Raw genomic sequence first — 21,077 nt, 5'->3', positions numbered from 1 at the left:
CCAAGATGTGAAATCTTTTACCCTGAACTTTCCTTGTTTAGGGTTGTCCGAGCCTGCTGACCTTCTCTGCAGCATTCAGCTCCTGTTCAGGTTTGCTTGCAATGACCGAGGCTGGAGTCACAAGTCCACAAAAGGATGGTTCAGCTGTGAGTGAAACTCCCCAGGTAAATTATCTCAATATTGTCAATGAAGTCCTTGTTCAGCTTCCTAGTTCACTGAACAACACATAACAGGAATCAGCCCTTCGGCCCACAATGTTTGTGTCGAACATGATGCCAAGTTAAACTGATCTCAGTCCAGTTTAATTTGGCATCATGCTTGTTCATTATCCATATCCCTCTACCAATACCATAGCAACAACTAGAGAGCAGTCCTGAGATATTATCTACCTCATTGGAGACCCTTTGACTATCTTTGATCAGACGTGACTGGCTTTATCTTGTACTAAACGTTATTCTTTTTATCATGTATCTGTGCAATGTGCACAGCTCGATTGTAATCATGTATACCATAATCTTTCTGCTGACTGGTTAGCACGCAACAAAATCTTTTCACTGTACACGTGACAATAAACTGAACGCAACTCAGTCTCGACTTCCTGCATTCCCATACGACGGTCTAAAAACCAAGTTCAAATATCGTCAAATGAAGTGACGCCTGGTTCAAATCTTTGGGTTGCAATGAATCGTTTCATGTCTTTCTTACCTCGTTGTTTAGCTTTTGGGATTTCTTTCTTCGTCTTTACTTGGGTCTTAGTTGTTGCCCCGTGAGATGTCAAAGCTGTGGAACAATTAAATACAAACCTCAAGTTAGGCAGAGGGTGAACAAAACTTGGAAAATAAAGAAACCAATTGTTTTGCACTTAATTCTCTCTCCACATGCCATGGAATCAAAAGTCATACAAGCAAAGAAATTCACCCTGTTTCAAGATGGCGCCGAGGCCAGGCAACTCTCTGCGTGCTGATCCCAGAAGTGGAATTGCAACCATTCATTACTATCACTCCACCCTTAAATCTTTATATCACTTTACTGGACTTTATCTTGCACTAAACGTTATTCCCTTTATCCTGCATCTGTACACTGTGGATAGCTTAATTGTAATCATGTATCGTCTTTTCGCTGACTGAATAGCACATGCCAAAAATGCCCTTCACTGTACCTCGTTACACGTGACAATAATAAACTAATGCCCTCAGTCATAAATCATCTGTGCTGCACAAGATGCCGATCGGAGATAGACAATAGACAATAGGTGCAGGAGTAGGCTTTTCGGCCCTTCGAACCAGCACCGCCATTCAATGTGATTATGGCTGATCATCCCCAACCAGTACCCCGTTCCTGCCTTCTCCCCATATCCCCTGACTCCGCTATCTTTATGAGCCCTATCTAGCTCTCTCTTGAAAGTATCCAGAGAACCTGCCTCCACCATCCTCTGAGGCAGAGAATGTCACACACACTACCAATTCTCAGTGAGAAAAAATGTTTCCTCATCTCCGTTATAAATGGCTTACCCCTGATTCTTAAACTGTGGCCCCTGGTTCTGGACTCCCCCAACATCGGGAACATGTTTCCTGCCTCTATCGTGTCCAAACCCTTAATAATCTGATATGTTTCAATAAGAATCCCTCTCATCCTTCTAAACTCCAGAGTGTACAAGTCCAGCCGCTCCATTCTAACATAGAAAATAGGTGCAGGAGGTGGTCATTCGGCCCTTCAAGCCAGCACCGCCATTCATTATGATCATGGCTGATCTTTCCCAATCAATAACCCGTGCCTGCCTTCTTTCAGCATATGACAGTCGCGCCATCCCGGGAATTAACCTTCTAAACCCATTTGATAAACCCATATAGTCCCATTTGCCTGCATTTGGCACATTTCCTTTCCTATCCACATACTCATCCAAATGCTTTTTACGCACTATTTTTCCCATCTCTACCACTTCCTCTGGCAACTCGTTCCAAATACCCAGTCCGCTGTGTGAAACATTTGCCCCTCTCCTTTATATCTCTCCCCTCTCATCGTAAACCCATGCATCCTATTTTAGGCGCACCTTCCCAGCTAAAAAGACTGACCAGCCACCTTTTCTGTGGCTCTCTTGATTGTAAAGACCTTTCTAATATCACAATTCAGCCTCCTTCGCTCCAAGGGAAAAAGCCCTAGTCTGTGTCGTCTCTTCTTATAACCCAAGCATACCGGTCCCAGCAACATCACTTTGAATTATTGTTAACATCCATGCCCAATAGTGACAAGAAAAATATAAACACTGAATCATTACATGGTCTCTCTTCAGCTGGCTTCTCCACGTTGCATTCCTGGATCCGTGCTGCGAGTTCTTCTGAGAAGGAAATGTCTTCCGTCCTTTTCTATATTGAAGAGTACACGTTACTATTAGAAGGAACGCTTTAACAAGACTCTCCTCTGTGCAATGCAAATGAACTTAAGAGCCACTCACCGAGCTCGTCAAAACCCCCTCGTCATTTTCCTTCTCCGATTCATGGAACAAATCAGAGTCATCATCTTCATCCTCGTCACTGACCAACTGCTGCTTCTGCAACGAGAACGTTCATTCATTCAGCATCGTTAATGGGTCTCCAGGGGGCCATCGTTAAGGGTCTCCAGGGGCCATCGTTAAGGGTCTCCAGGGGCCATCGTTAACGAGGCTCCAGGGGCCATCGTTAATGGGGTCTCCAGGGGCCATCGTTAACGGGGTCTCCAGGGGCCATCGTTAACGGGGTCTCCAGGGGCCATCGTTAGCGGGTCTCCAGGGGCCATCGTTAACGGGGTCTCCAGGGGCCATCGTTAATGGGGTCTCCAGGGGCCATCGTTAACGGGGTCTCCAGGGGCCATCGTTAACGGGGTCTCCAGGGGCCATCGTTAGCGGGTCTCCAGGGGCCATCGTTAACGGGGTCTCCAGGGGCCATCGTTAACGGGGTCTCCAGGGGCCATCGTTAACGGGGCTCCAGGGGCCATCGTTAACGGGTCTCCAGTGGCCATCTTTAACGGGGTCTCCAGTGGCCATCGTTAACGGGGTCTCCAGTGGCCATCGTTAACGGGGTCTCCAGGGGGCCATCGTTAACGGGGTCTCCAGGGGGCCATCGTTAACGTGTCTCCAGGGGCCATCTTTAACGGGGTCTCCAGGGGCCATCTTTAACGGGGTCTCCAGGGGCCATCGTTAACGGGGCTCCAGGGGCCATCTTTAACGGGGTCTCCAGTGGCCATCTTTAACGGGGTCTCCAGTGGCCATCGTTAACGGGTCTCCAGGGGCCATCTTTAACGGGGCTCCAGGGGCCATCGTTAACGGGGTCTCCAGGGGCCATCGTTAACGGGGCTCCAGGGGCCATCGTTAACGGGGTCTCCAGGGGGCCATCGTTAATGGGTCTCCAGGGGCCATCGTTATCGGGGTCTCCAGGGGCCATCGTTAACGGGGTCTCCAGGGGCCATCGTTAACGGGGTCTCCAGGGGCCATCGTTAAGGGGGCTCCAGGGGCCATCGTTAACGGGTCTCCAGTGGCCATCTTTAACGGGGCTCCAGGGGCCATCGTTAACGGGGTCTCCAGGGGCCATCGTTAACGGGGCTCCAGGGGCCATCGGTAATGGGTCTCCAGGGGCCATCGTTAACGGGTCTCCAGTGGCCATCGTTAACGGGTCTCCAGTGGCCATCTTTAACGGGGTCTCCAGGGGCCATCGTTAACGGGTCTCCAGTGGCCATCTTTAACGGGGTCTCCAGGGGCCATCTTTAACGGGGTCTCCAGGGGCATCGTTAACGGGGTCTCCAGTGGCCATCGTTAACGGGGTCTCCAGGGGCCATCGTTAATGGGTCTCCAGGGGGCCATTGTTAACGGGGTCTCCAGGGGCCATCGTTAACGGGGCTCCAGGGGCCATCGTTAACGGGGTCTCCAGGGGGCCATCGTTAACGGGGTCTCCAGGGGGCCATCGTTAACGGGGTCTCCAGGGGGCCATCGTTAACGTGTCTCCAGGGGCCATCTTTAACGGGGTCTCCAGGGGCCATCTTTAACGGGGTCTCCAGGGGCCATCGTTAACGGGGCTCCAGGGGCCATCTTAAACGGGGTCTCCAGTGGCCATCTTTAACGGGGTCTCCAGTGGCCATCGTTAACGGGTCTCCAGTGGCCATCTTTAACGGGGCTCCAGGGGCCATCGTTAACGGGGTCTCCAGGGGCCATCGTTAACGGGGCTCCAGGGGCCATCGTTAACGGGGTCTCCAGGGGGCCATCGTTAATGGGTCTCCAGGGGCCATCGTTATCGGGGTCTCCAGGGGCCATCGTTAACGGGGTCTCCAGGGGCCATCGTTAACGGGGTCTCCAGGGGCCATCGTTAACGGGGCTCCAGGGGCCATCGTTAACGGGTCTCCAGTGGCCATCTTTAACGGGGCTCCAGGGGCCATCGTTAACGGGGTCTCCAGGGGCCATCGTTAACGGGGCTCCAGGGGCCATCGGTAATGGGTCTCCAGGGGCCATCGTTAACGGGTCTCCAGTGGCCATCGTTAACGGGTCTCCAGTGGCCATCTTTAACGGGGTCTCCAGGAGCCATCGTTAACGGGTCTCCAGTGGCCATCTTTAACGGGGTCTCCAGGGGCCATCTTTAACGGGGTCTCCAGGGGCATCGTTAACGGGGTCTCCAGTGGCCATCGTTAACGGGGTCTCCAGGGGCCATCGTTAATGGGTCTCCAGGGGGCCATCGTTAACGGGGTCTCCAGGGGCCATCGTTAACGGGGCTCCAGGGGCCATCGTTAACGGGGTCTCCAGGGGGCCATCGTTAAGGGTCTCCAGGGGCCATCGTTAACGGGTCTCCAGTGGCCATCTTTAACGGGGTCTCCAGGGGCCATCGTTAACGGGGTCTCCAGGGGCCATCTTTAACGGGGTCTCCAGGGGCCATCGTTAACGGGGTCTCCAGGGGCCATCGTTAACGGGGTTCCAGGGGCCATCGTTAAGAAATGAACTGGCTGAAAATTTTAAATCAAGATGTTTTCAGAATGCTTAAATGATCACCCTTTCACTGAAAATGTATATATTTGAAGGTAGAAACAAGGAACTGCAGATGCTAGTTTACAGAAGACAGAATGCTGGAGTAGCTCAGTTAGTCAGGCAGCAGCATATCCATGTTCTCCCAGAAGGGTACTGACCCGAAACATCACGTATCCAGGTTCTGGTGAGATGATGGTGAGATGGTGCCTGAGATGGTGAGATGGTGCCTGAGATGGTGGGATGCTGCCTGAGATGGTGGGATGGTGCCTGAGATGGTGGGATGCTGCCTGAGATGGTGGGATGCTGCCTGAGATGGTGGGATGGTGCCTGAGATGGTGCCTGAGATGGTGGGATGCTGCCTGAGATGGTGGGATGGTGCCTGAGATGGTGGGATGGTGCCTGAGATAGTGCGATACTGCTGGGATACTCCAGCACTTTGTATCTTCTTCTATATTTCAAAGCAATCGACGATTGGTTGAATATTTAAGAAAGAACTGCAGATGCTGGAAAATCATAAGTAGACAAAAATGCTGGAGACACTCAGTGGGTGAGGCAGCATCTATGGAGCGAAGGAAATAGGCAATGTTTCGGGCCGAAACCCTTCTTCAGACTAACGCCTATTTTCTTCGCTCCACAGATGCTGCCTCACCCGTTGAGTTTCTCCAGCATTTTCGTCTACCTACGATTGGTTGACCTTGCAGAACCAAAAATCTTTACTTATCTCCATCTTGGGAGGTGGAGGGCAAGAGTGGCACCCAGTTCCACCCAGCCATCAACCCTCTGTACAACATGGTGGCTGCAGAACACTGTATACACTGCCACTGGTGCCACACTGTGGCACCTCGTGCCCAGTTAACCCACCTCGGTGCGTTTCCCCTCTTCACAGTCAACAACAGTGCAACTGGGTGCAGGTCTGTGTTGGGCTTTGACCTATTAACACCTTTGAAGATCTTTTTGCAGTCTTAATTAAATGAATCAATATTAAATTGTTTTGGGGGATTAACAGATAACAACAGGTAAATGTTATTCCACAACCTTGAACAGACAAGACCATCCTGATAACCAGAAATACTAGAAACAAGGAACTGCAGATGCTGGTTAACCAAAAAAAAGACACAAAGTGCGGGAGTAACTCAGCATGTCAGGCAGCATCTCTGGATACCATGGGACGCTGGAGAAGAGCTCTGACCGCCAGCCTGCGGCCCACAACATCTGGAAGCCGCGGTCTCCGGTAAGGAGGTGGCCGGTTTGGGAGTTCCGGGCCGCGGGGTGAGCTCGACCTGTCCTGACGTCGGCGTTCTGGCCATCCTAACCAGAGGGCTTGAACATCGGGCCGTCCATAGCGACGACTACGGAGGGTCAGGGCTCTGACCACGGGTGAAGGGAGGAGGAGGAGGAGGATGACTGTCTGAACTGTATTGCCTTCCACCACAGTGAAGAATGCTGTGGTGGATGTCTGTGTTGAATTATGTTGTGTATTGTGTCCTTTTTTAATTGTAACGCTGCATGGTCAATTACATTTCACCGCACCTTATGATTCATGTGACAAATAAATTTGAACGTGAAATTTGAACTTGAACTGGGCGACAATTTGGGTCGGGTCTGTAGAAGGGTCTTGCCCTGAAACGTCACCTATCCATGTTCTCCAGAGATGCCGCCGGACCCGCTGAGTTACTCCAGCACTTTGTGTCTTTGTGATCGCCAGAAGTACTTACTGGAATGGACTTCGGCAGCTTCTCTTCAACCTCCTCACTTTCATCAGCAAAGTCATCCTCAGACTCCTGCAGCAGACATTACAAACAGGTGACCTAGTATTTCAGTGCCACTCGTATAACCCCCAATTACATCTACCTTCTAAGATTTAACATATCTTCAGATCAGAAGAATGCTTTTTACATCAACAGCTCAATACATGTTGTTGTAAGTGCAGTATTTCAAGTTAATTGCAGAAAGTAGCTGAACTCGAGGTGGTGATAAACGATGCAAGATAGGAGATGGTCACCAAAGTTTCATCTCAGCTTGGATCAAGATGCATGTAGCTTATCTAATGCTATGGGACATCTTCTGAGAGCGGGGGTGCTGAGTGGTCGAGGTGGGAGGAATTTACAAAAAAATAAATAAAAAATCCCAGCTTAACTATTTCAACCGTAACACAGCAAAGATAGCTGAGCCGGTGTATATCTGCAGGTCTGTCCAGGAGCTAGTAAACAAAAACGGAAATGAAGGCAATCTTTTGTTCCTTCAGCTGCAGGGGACCAAGATGCCAGACAGCATCCCAACTATAAGACAACAACAAAACTCCCTACACACTGTGGCACAGCGGTAGAGCTGCTGCCTCACAGCACCAGAGTTCGATCCTGACCACAGGTGCTGTCTATACAGATTTTGCACATTCTTCCTGAGTCTACAGGGGTATTGTGGAATTCTCTGCCTCAGAGGGCGGTGGAGGCAGGTTCTCTGGATGCTTTCAAGAGAGAGCTAGATAGGGTTCTTAAAAATAGTGGAGTCAGGGGATATGGGGAGAAGGCAGGAACGGGGTACTGATTGGGGATGATCAGCCATGATCACATTGAATGGCGGTGCTGGTTCGAAGGGCCGAATGGCCTACTCCTGCACCTATTGTCTATTGTCTATTGGTATTCCCTGGGTGCTCAGTTTTCCTCGCGCATTCCAAAGACTTGCAGGTTTGTGGGTGAATTGGCTTCTGTAAATTTCCTGGAGTGTGCAGGAAGTGGATGAGAAAGTGGGATAACATGCGGCTGGCTAGTGTGTGGCCGATCGATGGTCAGCGTGGACTCTGTGAGCTGCAAGGCCTGTGCAGTAAGTGATCACTTTTCAAACAAACCTTCTCCTTCTCTCTCTCATCCTCTTCACTCTCGACGATGCTGCCGTGTTCACTGTCCACAGACTCTGCGCAAAATAGAAAACACATCCAGACATCAGGCAGCGGGCACAGATATATGTGGAAAGGTAGACTAAAAAGAAATACATTGAAAAGGGTGGGAATAGTCATTACTTAAGGAGGATTCTGGAAGGACTCAATTTTTTTTCATGACGGAAGTGGGTGAAGCAAAAGTTTATTATCCATAACCAACGTCCAAGATCCTGAAATGACGGCTCTTGCTCTACTGCAGCCATTCCCTTAACCCCGGTTGGAGGTACAGATCCACCACTTCCTTGCTTCCAGAGCCTTTCTGGATTAGACGCTCTGCTCTGCCCGACCAACAGAGGCCACGGGCTCCGAGAAGAATCCAACAATACTGGAACTAGGCAGCCGAGGAGCCAAGTTATAGGCCCGCAAAGTTGACCTCGGAAGTTGCTATGGAAACAGAACTCCTGGCTCTGGCCGGGTCGGAATTCAAGAGCCCAGGCTGCAGGGGCTAAATTCGACACACTTATCCCCACCCGGCCTAGGTGCCTCATTGTCTGAGGGGGACTTCCGGCGGAGGGGGGGTGCGGGAAATTGAAGCGTGGTCATGTAATTTTGTCTTGATTAAATAAGGTACCGGAAAAACAGTTGCCCGAAAATCGGAGATGGACTTGTCTAGAGTACAATGCAGGGTCAGGATCACAGCAAACCCATTATGTAACCCCACAGGTAAATTTGAGGTGGCATTAGCAAACCTTTGAGTCATTCGGGTCAACAACAAAACCGAAATTCTTAAAAATAGAAACATTGTGGAAATACACATCAGCTCAGGTAGCATCTGGAGAGGTCATTAGTTTAGTTTAGAGATACAGCATGGAAACAGGCCTTTTGGGGCCGTGCCGACCTGCGATCCCCGCACATCAACACTATCCTACACCCACTAGGGACAATTTTTACATTTACCAAGCCAATTAACCTACAAACCTGAAAGTCTTGGGAATGTGGGAGGAAACTGAAGATCTCGGAGAAAACCCAAGCAGGTCACGGGGAGAACGTACAAACTCCGTACAGACAGCACCCGTAATCGAGATCGAACTCGGGTCTCTTGCGCTGCATTCGCTGTAAGGCTGCAACTCTACCACTGCGCCACCGTGACATTGACTAATCAGTTCAATGGTTCCTCATTATTATATATCAAAAGGTACAATGAAATTCTTTTTACAGAACACAATTCAGTAAGTTTATTGCCAATTAAGTCCAGAAAGTACAGAACCAGCCCACTAGATCCATATACAAGAGCCGCCAGGTTTTGGTGCCATTTTCATAGTGTCAGCCGCAGCTGGCCGTGGGGTCAGATGGCCACAGTAAGTTCAGATCAATGGCCCCTCAACTGAAGCAATTTCTGTTTGAGTTCTGCTGGGGTGTACCCACTAAAAGCAAGTCTTGGACTGTCCAAACTTGCTCATCAGTTGTTAACTGATAGCAAAGATTTACATTCACTACCTTTTGTTCACGGCAACATATTTGCCAAATATTCGTCAATCCTCTGGCTCACCAGAGTTGATGTTTACATTTATGTCTTTAACTGATTTGTTGTATCTGGGTTATTTCATAGAACAGACCATGACTTTATCTCGGAGGCACAAGGAATTGCAGATGCTGATTAACCAAAAAAAATGACACAAAGTACTGGCGTAACTCAGCGGGTCAGGCAACAGCTCTGGAGACATGGATAGGTGACTTTTCAGATTGGGACCTTTCTTCAGATTTATCACCATTGACCATTTCCTACCTTCACTGGAGAGATCCCCCAAGCCAACATCCTCCTCTTCCATAAACTGCTGAGACCCTATGAGATACGGCAGCGGCCGATCGACATAAAGATCCTGCAATCAACACAAAGACACAGTCTTACGATACACTTACTTATAAACAGCCAATTTCATTCTTCCCTTGAGCGCAATGCGTGTAATTTAGTTTATTGTCACGTACACCAAAGTGCAGTGAAAAGCTTTTGTTGCATATTAACCAGTCAGAGGAAAGACAATGCTTGAATACAATCGAGCCATCCACAGTGTACAGATACAGGATAAAGGGAATAATGTTCAGTGCAAGATAGTCCAGTAAAGTTTTATTAGGGATAGTCCGAGGGTCTACAATGAGGTAGTTGGTAGCTCAGGACTGCTCTCGAGTTGTTCAGATGCATAACAGCTGGGAAAGAATGATTGTCCTTGAATCTGGTGGTATGCAATCATGTTACAATACAATACAATACAATTCAATTTATTGTCATTTGGACCCCTTGAGGTCCAAACGAAATGCCGTTTCTGCAGCCATACATTACAAACAAATAGACCCAAGACACAACATAATTTACATAAACATCCATCACATTGCTGTGATGGAAGGCCAAAAAAACTTTTCTCTCCACTGCACTCCCCCCCCGATGTCAGAGTCAAAGTCAAAGCCCCCGGCGGGCGATGGCGAATTGTCCCGTGGCCATTAAAGCCACGCCGGGTGATGCAAGGTCGCACACCGGGTCTTGTTGTTAGAGCCCCCGGCGTGCGCTCGCAGAGACCCGCAGCCATTCCAAGCCGCGCGGGGCGGTGCTGTAAGGCCCCGCTCCAGGAGCTCTTCAACCCCGCAACTCGGGCGGGAGAAGTCGCCGTTGCGTGAGCCCTGAAAAGCGGACTCCCTCCAGGGACCCGCGGGCTCCCGGTGCCGCCCGCCAAACCCGCAGTTACAGCCACCGAATCTCCGGGGGTCGGGTCGCAGCAGCGTCCACCACAGCTCCACCCGCTCTGGACTCGGCCAGCTCCGCGACGGTGAGGTGAGTAGTCGGCACCACAGCCCCCGGTCTTCCTGTTGGAGGCCGCTCCTCGTTGCAGCCCCAACGACAACGGAGACCCGACAAAGAAAAGGTCGGGTCTCCCGTGCAGGGAGAGATTTAAAAGTTACCCCCTCCCCCCCCACACCACCCCCACCCCCCCCACACACATACCCCAACAAAAAATAACAAAAACTACATAAAAACATAGACATAAAATAATAAAAACGCAGACGGACTGCAGAGGCCGCTGCTGACGAGAGTCGCGCCGCCTCTCTAAGAAGTCTTGTGATAGAGAGACAAAGTATTCAAACATCTTGATCCAGGCTTGTACTCAAGTACATGTCCCATCAGTGGGTGAAACTTTCAAGCAGTTAATGTTATCCTACGTGAAGGGAAATTACTCCGCACCTTCACCAGCGTATATTTATGATTACTTTGTGCCCTGAGCTATATATTCCACTTCCAACATGACCAACAACGTTTTTGATTATCAAATCGCCGATGCAAGCTGGTTGTAAATAGACTGTTGTGTAGGAAGGAACTGCAAATGCTGGTTTAAACCGAAGATAGACACAAAAAGCTGGAGTAACTCAGCGGGACAGGCAGCATCGCTGGAGAGAAGGAATAAACAATAGACAAAAGGGACAATGGGTGCAGGCCATTCGGCCACAAGCCAGCACCGCCATTCAATATGATCATGGCTGATCATCCACAATCAGTACCCTGCCTTCTCTCCCCTGACTCCGCTATCTTTAAGAGCTCTTACTCTCTCTTGAAAGCATCCAGAGAATTGACCTCCACTGCCTTCTGAGGCAGAGAATTCCACAGATTCACTGAAGTCTGAAGAAGGGTCTCGACTCGAAAAGTCACCTATTGCTTTTCTCCAGAGATGCTGTCTGACCTGCTGAGTTACTCCAGCTTTTTGTGTCTATATTCGGTGTAAACCAGCACCTGCAGTTCTTTCCTACACATGGAGTTAACTCAGCTTCGCATGGTGGTTAAAAGTGAGGTTGCAAGACTTATTCTCCCTCTCCCCTGATGTCGATCACCTTGGGTTCCAGCAGATGCTCCACTCTTTCAGCCGTTTCTTCATCCTCCGAATCGGAGTTTCCTGCTTTGATATCCAGCTGCTCAAAGGCAGAGTCCAACACCCGCAGGCCGTGCCGCACAGCTTCCTGCACCTTGCCAATCAGATCTGCCTCCTTCTGCTCCCGCGTCCGCTCCTGCAGCAGGGAAACATCAAAGTCAGTCTTTCACGGCTGCGATGAACAATGATCAAAATTGCCACTCAAAACCACCATTCTGCTTAATTAGGTAACAGCTCCAAATACCAAGTAACCTTGCAACAACGGTAAGTATTTAAGAAGGAACTGCAGATGTTGGAACAATCGAAGGTAGCCAAAAACTGCTGGAAAGAAACTCAGCGGGTGAGGCAGCATCTATGGAGAGAAGCAATAGGCGACGTTTCGGGTCTCGACCCGAAACGTCGCCTATTCCTTCTCTCCATAGGTGCTGCCTCACCCGCTGAGTTTCTCTCCAGCATTTTGTGGCTACTTACAACTGTAAGTAGTAGCTTCCAAAATTTGACCGATGCTGGAATAGGGCTTGAAATATGTGCAGCATCGATCAATTCTGAGCCAAGTTTTCACAAATGTCGTTGTTGAACATTTCAGTCGGCCAGCCAGCCCAAATGCGGAAACGTCTCTTCAAGGGGACTAACAGCAGGTTGGAATAAGAAATCCGTGTCTCAGCTCAAATCCTGGCAGTCTCCTGGTAATTGCAGTTGCACACTGCTCTGCTGGCTCAACAGCCCAGCGTGACTGAGGTAATGAATGCAGGTTGAGAAGTCCACACCACAGCTCAGAGTTAATTAATACCAAACAATTTTGGTGTAGAACTGTAAATCAATTTACAAATATCAAAGTCAGCGTTTAAGGACTGTGATGAGCAATTATTAAAACTCAGTGTTAAGTAGCTATAACAAAAAATGACACAAAGTGCAAGATTAGCTCAGCAGGTCAGGCAGCATCTCTGGAGAACATGGATAGGTGACATTTGGAATCGAGACACATCTTCAGATGCAGAATATGAAGAAGGGTCTTGACCCGAAATGTCACCTATCCATGTTCTCCAGAGATGCTGCCTGACCTGCTGAACTATTCTAGCACTTTGTGTCCTTCTGTGTTTGAACCAGCATCTGCAGTTCTGTGTTTCTACGGGCAAGCAGCTATGAGAAGTTGCCCTGTTACATACCACTTCGGCTGGCTTGCCTCCACTCTCCGGTTTAACTGCATCTTCCACCTCTTCATCGTACACTCTCTGCAATAACGTAGACAGAATTTCAGCACAAGCAGCAAAAAGAAGAGTCAAAAACACTATGCTTCCTTTTTCAAAATTTACGAGCCACATATTGCTAATGAACAGCAACGAAAAATGTGTAGGGATAACGTTATTCACAGATTTGGTACTGTGAATCCCAGGGTTAGAGAAGATCGGACCTTGTTGGGGTGTATCCCCTCTTTGTACTTTTTGTGGCAATGTGCCATTGTTCATTGTCTCCATAGAAACAAGAAGGCCAGGGCTGTTTCCGCCACACACATTTCTATCGTCCCAACAATAAAAAGCCACTTACAATACAATACAATTTATTTGTTATAATTTGAACCTCTTGTGGTTCAAACGAAATTTGGTTTCTGCAGTCATACAAACAAGAAGAAGAACCAAGACACAACACAATTTACACGAACATCCATCACAGTGAATCTTCTCCTCACTGTGATGGAAGGCAAAGTCTTATCTCACCCCTGCACTCCTCCCGATGTCAGAGTCAAAGTCCCCGGCGGGCGATGGTAAGTGTCCCGCGGCCATTAAAGCCTCGCCAGGCGATGCAAGGCCGCGCTCCGGGTCTTGGTGTTGGAGCCCCCGGTGGGCGATGGTAAGTGTCCCACGGCCGTTAAAGCCGCGCCGGGCGATGTAAGGCCCTGCTCCAGGTATTCTTCAACCCCGCAACTCGGGCGGGAAAGTCGCCGTTGCGGAAGCCCCGAAAAGCAGTCTCCCACCAGGGACCCGCGGGCTCCCGGTGTCACTGTCCACCAGACCTGCGGTTGGAGCCTCCAAATCTCCGGGGTCGGGTCGCAGCAGCGCGCCACCACCGCTCCGAACTCGGCCAGCTCCGAGATGGTAAGTAAGTCCGCAGCTCCGCGACTGGAGCCCCAGGTCGTTCCGGTTGGAGGCCGCTCCACGGTGCTAGGCCCCAACGACAATGGAGACCCGACAGAGAAAAGGTCAGGTTCTCCGTGCAGGGGAAATATTTAAAAGCTTCCCCCACCACCCCCCCCCCCCCCCCCCCCCACCCCACCCCCCCGCACCCCACACACATACTCAGTTTAAAAAACCCCACTATAACTACATTTAAACGAGACAAAAAATAAAAAAAGACAGACGGACGGACTGCAGAGGCCGCTGCGACGTGAGTCGCGCCGCCCATCCATTTAAACCAGCATCAGAAAGCACAGTTCATTGTTTAAGGAAGCCTGATTGTACTTGTATACCAATTAAATGATTCCAGAGTGATTCTATAGTTAAAAAAAAAAAGCAGCAGTCTACAGACACAAAGCTGGAGTAACTCAGCGGGACAGGCCGCACCTCTGGAGAGAAGGAATGGGTGACGTTTTGGGTCGAGACCCTTCTTCAGACTGAGAAGGGTTTCGACCTGAAATGTCACGCCTGTCCCGCTGAGTTACCCCAGCACTGTCTTTTTTTGTAATTCGGCATCTGCAGTTCGTTGTTTGTACAATAGTACTATTGCGAGCCTTGCTAAAGGCCTATCTATCAATGGTTTTCACATTTTACAACATTGGCATTCACCGTTACTTTGGTTCTTCATCGCAGAGTTTTGAAAAGCAAGGAAAAACCAGCATACGATCACCTTTTTCACTCACATTTTCGATGAACTGGATGTTTGAGAGCATGAGAAAATCGTTGAAGACATTATGGAGACGGGAGTCTGTGGCCTTGGTGTTCTGGATCAAGCCGTCAAGCTGCTTCTCGATCTCGTGTGTGCGGGAGAGCATCCGCTGAGAGAAATCTTGCAGAAATAGGAGCAGCTGATGGAAAAAATTATTATATCCAACTGATGAAGTGCAAAAGCAGGCCACACACTGCTGCTCGCTACACCCCTAGAAAGATCTGTCATTTCTCCATTCAAGAGTAAATTACCTTCCACACTCTACCCCACTATGCCTCTGCTCGAAAGGTGAACGTACAGCTGTCAGCTTTATTGTTTCCAACAGCAAAAACTATCCTCCTCCGGACGTTGTATAGATCTGCAGGTGGAGAATATCTTCCACGATTTCCATCAATTTCAACTCTTAAAGTATTTCTGACGCTCTAATTGATCAAATGCTGCCTTGTCAAGGTAACTCGCACTTTAACTAGCTCTTTGAGAGTGTAAGGGAATAACTGATCTTGGCAGAGATTGGGCAGCACAGTGGCACAGCCGGTGGAGTCACTCTCTCACGGCGTCAGGGACCAAAGTTCAATCCAGACCTCAGGTGCTGATTATGTGGAGTTTGCATGCTCTTCCGGTGACCAAGTGGGTTTCTCCCGAGTATTTTGATTTCCTCCAAAATCCCAAAGACATTGTGAAGACTATCAGGGGGAAAAGAGGGAATTCATGTGGGATTAGTGTAAATGAGTGGTTGAGAGTCAGTGGCCACTCAGTGGGCTGAAGGGCCTGTTTCCATCCTGTCTTTCTATGACTCTATTAGATCAGACTGTAATAGTCAGTCCTTCATGCGTTCTACTTGATAGAAAGTCTGACAACTGCACACTCAAGCAATAAAATCTTGTCGACATGCTGATGGAATGGAGAGCTGGAACAAATATATCCTGCTCTCTGTGTGCCTTCCATGGTTGTAGATGATGAAACTAATGGAGATTTCTACCACGAGTTGCTGCATTGCTTAAGGGTTTGGACTTTCAGACTTTGATCTAAAGATGACGGCCCCATTCATTGCAAATTGTTTTAATGTAGTTTGGAGATACAACATGGAAACAGGTCCTTCAGTTCACCGTGTCCACGCTGACCAGCGATCCCCGGATCAGACTAGTTGTGTGTTATTCCACTTTCCCATCCACTACCAACACACTCATGGAAATTTACTGAGCCCAATTAACCTACACAGGTCTTTGGATGCGGGAGAACCCAAGTCCAGCGGTACCCGACGGCAGGATCAAACTTGGGTCTCTGGCGATGCCATGCTCTACCAGCTGAACTACCGTGTTCTTGACTAGAATTCTGCAGGAATGGCATGGCAAAGATTGCCTTCGCTGCGTTCAGATGTAATGACAACTCATGCATCTAGCTGTACCCTTATTGCATGTTCCCATACACTGAGGCAGTAGATGTCCGGGCTACTTTGGAGCCAAATACAGGGTGTGGAAATGCAAGCAAGCGCAGGCAAATGGGTTGTTACAACAATACAGCACTTCTGGAAACATCAATGAAACAATTACAAGTGTGACCAGAGGGTGTGGGTTTATGGAAGCAGCAAGAGGTTTGGAGTGGATACAAGGAAGAACATTTTTTCTACCTAGAGTGTGGGTGGAGTTCGGAGCGCACAGCCTGAGAAGGTGTTGGTGGCAAAGGCTCTGACTACATTTAAGTATCGAGAAAAAGGACACAAAGTACTGGAGTACCCCAGGACCAGGCAGCATCTCCGAAGAACATGGATAGGTGACGTTTCAGGCCAGAATCCTTCTAAGTATCTATAGATGTACTTGAATTGCCAAAGGACGGAGAGGACACACCATGTGATGGTATATGGGGCTGGTATAGGTAGATGGTACTTGGTCGGGATAAACATGGTGGTTTGAAGGGTCTGTACACGAGCTGTATCGTGATATAAAACTAAGTTTCACTCCAGGTTCTATATAAAACCTCCAAGTAACTCCAAGATACTATTGCATCATTTAAGACACATTTAGACAGATACGTGGATAGGACAGGTTTAAAGGGAAATGGGCCAAACGCAGGCAGGTGGGACTAACGTAGATGAGACATTTTGGTCAGTGTGGGCTCTACTTACCCCGGCATCTGCACCCAGGGACCAGTTCCCACTGGCTTTATGGATCTCTTCCAACGTCCACGGTCGCTCCCACACAGGTTCACCCTCACAGCCATTCTCACCCAGAGCACCGTTAACTGTTACTGAGGGACCATTCATCTAGCAAAAACAATGTGGCCCATTAACACCGCACGCACAGGAACAGAAGTGATTGAAAGTTAATCTCTGGCAGCAATACAACTACATGACAGGATGGCAATTAGATTTTGCTGAACTTACAATGTAGCTATTTACCTCATGAGCGCAGGAAGCTGAGGAAGGATTTTATATACGTGCATAAACACATCAGCAACAAAGGGCGTCACAGTGGTGCAACGGTAGAGTTGCTGCCTTACAGCTCCAGAGACCTGGGTTCGATCCCGACTACAAGTGCTATCTGCACGGAGTTTGTACGTTTACCCCGTGACCGTGAGGGTTTTCCCCGGGTGCTCCGGTTTCCTCCCACACTCCAAAGACGTACAGGTTTGTAGGTTAATTGGCTTCTGTAAACAGTGAATTGTCCCTAGTGTGCAGGATAGTGCTAATGTATGCGGTGATTGCTGGTGATTGCCGACTTAGTGGGCCGAAGGGCTTGGTTCTACATTGTAGTCTAAAGTGCCTGTATAAAGGCTTATCGTGACCAGGTTTCCACCCAAGTGCACTCCATATTGACTTGGACTGATGCCATTATTCCTTCATTATTGCCAGAATCTTCAAGCTAGGACGTTATTCATAGTCATAGAGTGATACAGTGTGGAAACAGGCCCTTCGGTCCAACTCGCCCACACCGGCCAACATGTCCCAGCTACACTAGTCCTACCTGCCTGCGCTTGGCCCATATGCCTCCAAACCTATCCTATCCATGTATCTGTCTAACTGTTTCTTAAACATTGGGATCGTCCCAGCCTCAACTAACTACTCTGGCAGCCTGTTCCATTCACCCACCACCCTTTGCGTGAAAAACCCCTGCAGAAGGCCGAGGGCTGATCTTATAGAGGTGTACAAAAATATGAGAATAGATATGGTGAATGTACAGTCGTTTACACAATAGGGGAATCAAGAAGCAGAGGACGTAGGTTTAAGATGAGAGGGGAAACATTTAATGTTTTAAGGGGAACCGGAGTGGCAACTATTTCACAGAGGGTGGTTCTTATATGGAATAAGCTGCCAGAGGAGGTAGTTGAGAGGTATAATAGCTGAAATTTAAAGACACTTGGACAGGTAAATGGATAGGAAATTTTGCAATGTTGTTCCATTTTGAAGGCACTGTGTATTTATTTCATGGGGCCCAAAATTGAACTTATTTTGGTTTAGTGTTATAGAAATACAGCACAGAAACAGGCCCTTCAGCCCAGCAAGTCCCCACCATCAGCGATCACACACTAACGCTATATTACACACTAGGGACAATTTACAATCTTTACTGATGCCAATTAACCAACAAACCTGTACATCTTTGGAATGTGTGAGGAAACTGGAGCATCTGGGGAAAACCCACACAGGTCACAGGGAGAACGTACAAACAGCACCCATAGTCAGGATCGAACCCGGGTCTCTGGCGCTGTAAGGCAGCAACCCTACAGCTGCGCTGTTCTGCCACATCTTTCTTTTCACAATGTTATGTCTGGCTCCACCATCTGATGGCAAAGTGTACCCAAGAATTGTTACTTCCAGATACGCAGAGGGATGCACAACCACGCCATCACAACCCCCCCCCTCCTCCAATGCTTCTTCCTGTCATCTTGGGCAGCAGAGTGGCACAGTGGAGAACGTACAAATCCTGTATAGACAGCACCCAAAGTCAGGATCAAACCCGGGTCTCTCCCAATGTAAGGCAGCAACTCTACCGATGTGCCACCGTGCCGCTCTGTATCTGCCAATTGCTTTTCTGTATCTCCATCACACAATCTCCAGCTAACCCTCCCCACGATCTATTGCTGCAGTGTAAAGACTTGTAAAGACTGCGACAAACTAACAGGTTAGGTTGGAGTAATGGATTCATTAAGCTTGTGCTTCAATAGACAAGCGACAATAGGTGCAGGGGTAGACCATTCAGTCCTTCGAGCCAGCACTGCCATTCACTGTGATTCACCCCATATCCCTTGACTCCGCTATCTTTAAGAGCTCTATCTAACTCTCTCTTGAAAGCATCCAGAGAATTGGCCTCCACTGCCTTCTGTGGCAGAGAATTCCACAGATTCACAACTTTCTGGGTGAAAAAAAATTTCCTCATCTCAGTCCTAAATGGCCTACGCCTTATTCTTAAACTGTGACCCCTGGTTCTGTACTTCCCCAAACATCAAAATTTTTCCTGCATCTGGCCTGACCAATCCTTTAAGAATCTTATATGTTTCTATAAGATCCCCTCTCACCCTTCTAAATTCCAGTGAATATAAGCCTAGTTGATCCATTCTTTTCATAATCGTGGCAACTACTCCAGTAGACTGAGCGAGTGGGCCGACACAAGTTCAGACTTTAAATAATGGCTCCTGCATGTGGTAATATTTGCACACGAATCTCACTGTGCAGATGCATATGTGACAAATAAAAGACCATTGACTGTCAACATTGAGCAATAACATCACTTTACTTCCGTGCACAATGATCAGTCGGTATGAGAGCCAGACAACCCAAATGTGATCTCCACCACCTCGTCCTTGTGACAATATTGCTTGGCATATCTTCATTCTGCACAATTGACATGATGGATTTTGGGTGACGTAAATTGCAACATCAAAATAACCCGGAGGACAGAAAAACTAAGACCCAGAGCAACACCAGGAAGCCCCAACTCACTCACTGGACCAGAATAAATTTAAGTCAGAATAAGACTCAGAACATCCCACTACCCACAGAAATCCAGGACAATTGGCCTTCCCTGTAGATAGATCACAGGGCTTTTCCCTTCTCCCACAATCCCAACACCCCCCCACCCCCAAAGATAGGAGACCCACTACGCAGACCCACTCCTTTCCTCCCCAAACCCAACAACTCTCCTCCCAAACAAACAGCCCACCCCCATCAGCAGATCCAATACCCACCCCCCTCCCTCCTCAGACCCACAGTCCCAGTGCCCGGACCTTTCCCTCATCACCAGACCCGGTGACATACCTCCATCCCTACATCCCATGCCCACCCTACCAGCCATTCCAAGACTAGGTGCTACCCAGACCTCCCTGCCCACCAGCCACCTCCCTCTCCAGACCCAGTGCCCACCTCCCTCTCCAGACCCAGTGCCCACCTCCCTCTCCAGACCCAGTGCCCACCTCCCTGCTCACCAGCCTCCTCCCTCTCCAGACCCAGTGCCCACCTCCCTCTCCAGACCCAGTGCCCACCTCCCTCTCCAGACCCAGTGCCCACCTCCCTCTCCAGACCCAGTGCCCACCTCCCTCTCCAGACCCATTGCCCACCTCCCTGCTCACCAGCCTCCTCCCTCTCCAGACCCATTGCCCACCTCCCTCTCCAGACAGTGCCCAGCCTACTTCCCTCCCCACCCACTCACCCCCAAGACCCGATGCCCAGCCCAATGCCTCGCCAGACCTCCTCACCTCCCTCGGGCCTCACACACAGCCGATGCCCAGGCCATTCCCCTCCCCGGACCCGGTTCCTCCCTCCGACCCCCCTGCCCGTTTCAGACCGCGCTGAGCTCCCTGCAGCTCCCGGCGACCCATGAAGTGGAGGGTCCCGGGGGCCCAGCCGGCTCCATGCCCCTCAGCCCGGCACCCCCACCCTGTCCGCCGGCCGCGGGACAAACCTACCCCGAGGCTCCGCTCGCTCGGCCCCGCCGCCGCACCTGACCGCCCACGTGACACACGCACGTGACCAGCAGCGGGGCGTGTCCTCCTTCCACACGTGATCTGGCTGCTGGAGTCGTGTATTTCCCCCGACACGTGGTAAGACTGTGGTTCCCAGCCACCCCCCGACACGTGGTAAGACTGTGGTCCTCCCCCGACACGTGATCCGACTGTGGTTCCCAGCCCCACCCCCGACACGTGATCGTGTGGCGGGGCGTGTCCTTCTTCTTGCCCCGCCCCAACCCGGAAGAGCTGCGAGATGTATCAATGTATAGAAACAGAGAGACACAGATTGGCCAAACAACACTGAGGAGGAAGAGAAGGAGGATTTCCTGGAGTGTCTTCTAAACCAATATGTAGAGGAACCAACTAGAGGGCAGCCCATCCTAAACAGGGTATTGTGTAATGAGGAAGGATTAATTAACAAGGTAGACACAAAAAGCCCCTTGTGCTACAATGACACAAAATGCTGGAGTAACTCAGCGGGTCAGGCAAT

General features: G+C 49.5%; 1 protein-coding gene across 6 annotated transcripts in view; it reads right to left on the bottom strand.

Annotated features, from left to right (window-relative positions):
- LOC116966468 (WASH complex subunit 2-like) overlaps nucleotides 1-20,643 on the bottom strand; it is a 67,926-nt gene extending 47,283 nt beyond the window's left edge. For 3 of the 6 annotated variants that reach the window (XM_033012733.1, XM_033012738.1, XM_033012737.1), the window contains exons 1-12: nucleotides 20,356-20,388; nucleotides 16,770-16,907; nucleotides 14,622-14,786; nucleotides 12,934-12,999; nucleotides 11,730-11,903; nucleotides 9,643-9,736; nucleotides 7,827-7,891; nucleotides 6,697-6,762; nucleotides 2,453-2,548; nucleotides 2,276-2,363; nucleotides 706-780; nucleotides 62-64 (exon numbers count right to left, since the gene is read on the bottom strand). In XM_033012733.1, coding sequence (XP_032868624.1) covers nucleotides 62-64; nucleotides 706-780; nucleotides 2,276-2,363; nucleotides 2,453-2,548; nucleotides 6,697-6,762; nucleotides 7,827-7,891; nucleotides 9,643-9,736; nucleotides 11,730-11,903; nucleotides 12,934-12,999; nucleotides 14,622-14,786; nucleotides 16,770-16,907; nucleotides 20,356-20,373 — 1,048 coding nt within the window. In that variant the 5' untranslated portion in view covers nucleotides 20,374-20,388. Of the gene's footprint in view, nucleotides 1-61; nucleotides 65-705; nucleotides 781-2,275; nucleotides 2,364-2,452; nucleotides 2,549-6,696; nucleotides 6,763-7,826; nucleotides 7,892-9,642; nucleotides 9,737-11,729; nucleotides 11,904-12,933; nucleotides 13,000-14,621; nucleotides 14,787-16,769; nucleotides 16,908-20,355; nucleotides 20,389-20,545 lie in introns of those variants that run through there. The other 3 variants (XM_033012735.1, XM_033012736.1, XM_033012734.1) reach the window with 3 other exon arrangements.
- Between the last annotated feature and the right edge of the window lie 434 nt (nucleotides 20,644-21,077).

Source organism: Amblyraja radiata, chromosome 37 (assembly GCF_010909765.2).
Source record: "Amblyraja radiata isolate CabotCenter1 chromosome 37, sAmbRad1.1.pri, whole genome shotgun sequence".
Taxonomy (NCBI): domain Eukaryota; kingdom Metazoa; phylum Chordata; class Chondrichthyes; order Rajiformes; family Rajidae; genus Amblyraja; species Amblyraja radiata.
Note: the sequence above shows the minus strand (reverse complement) of the source record. Positions and strands in the feature narration are given on the sequence as shown.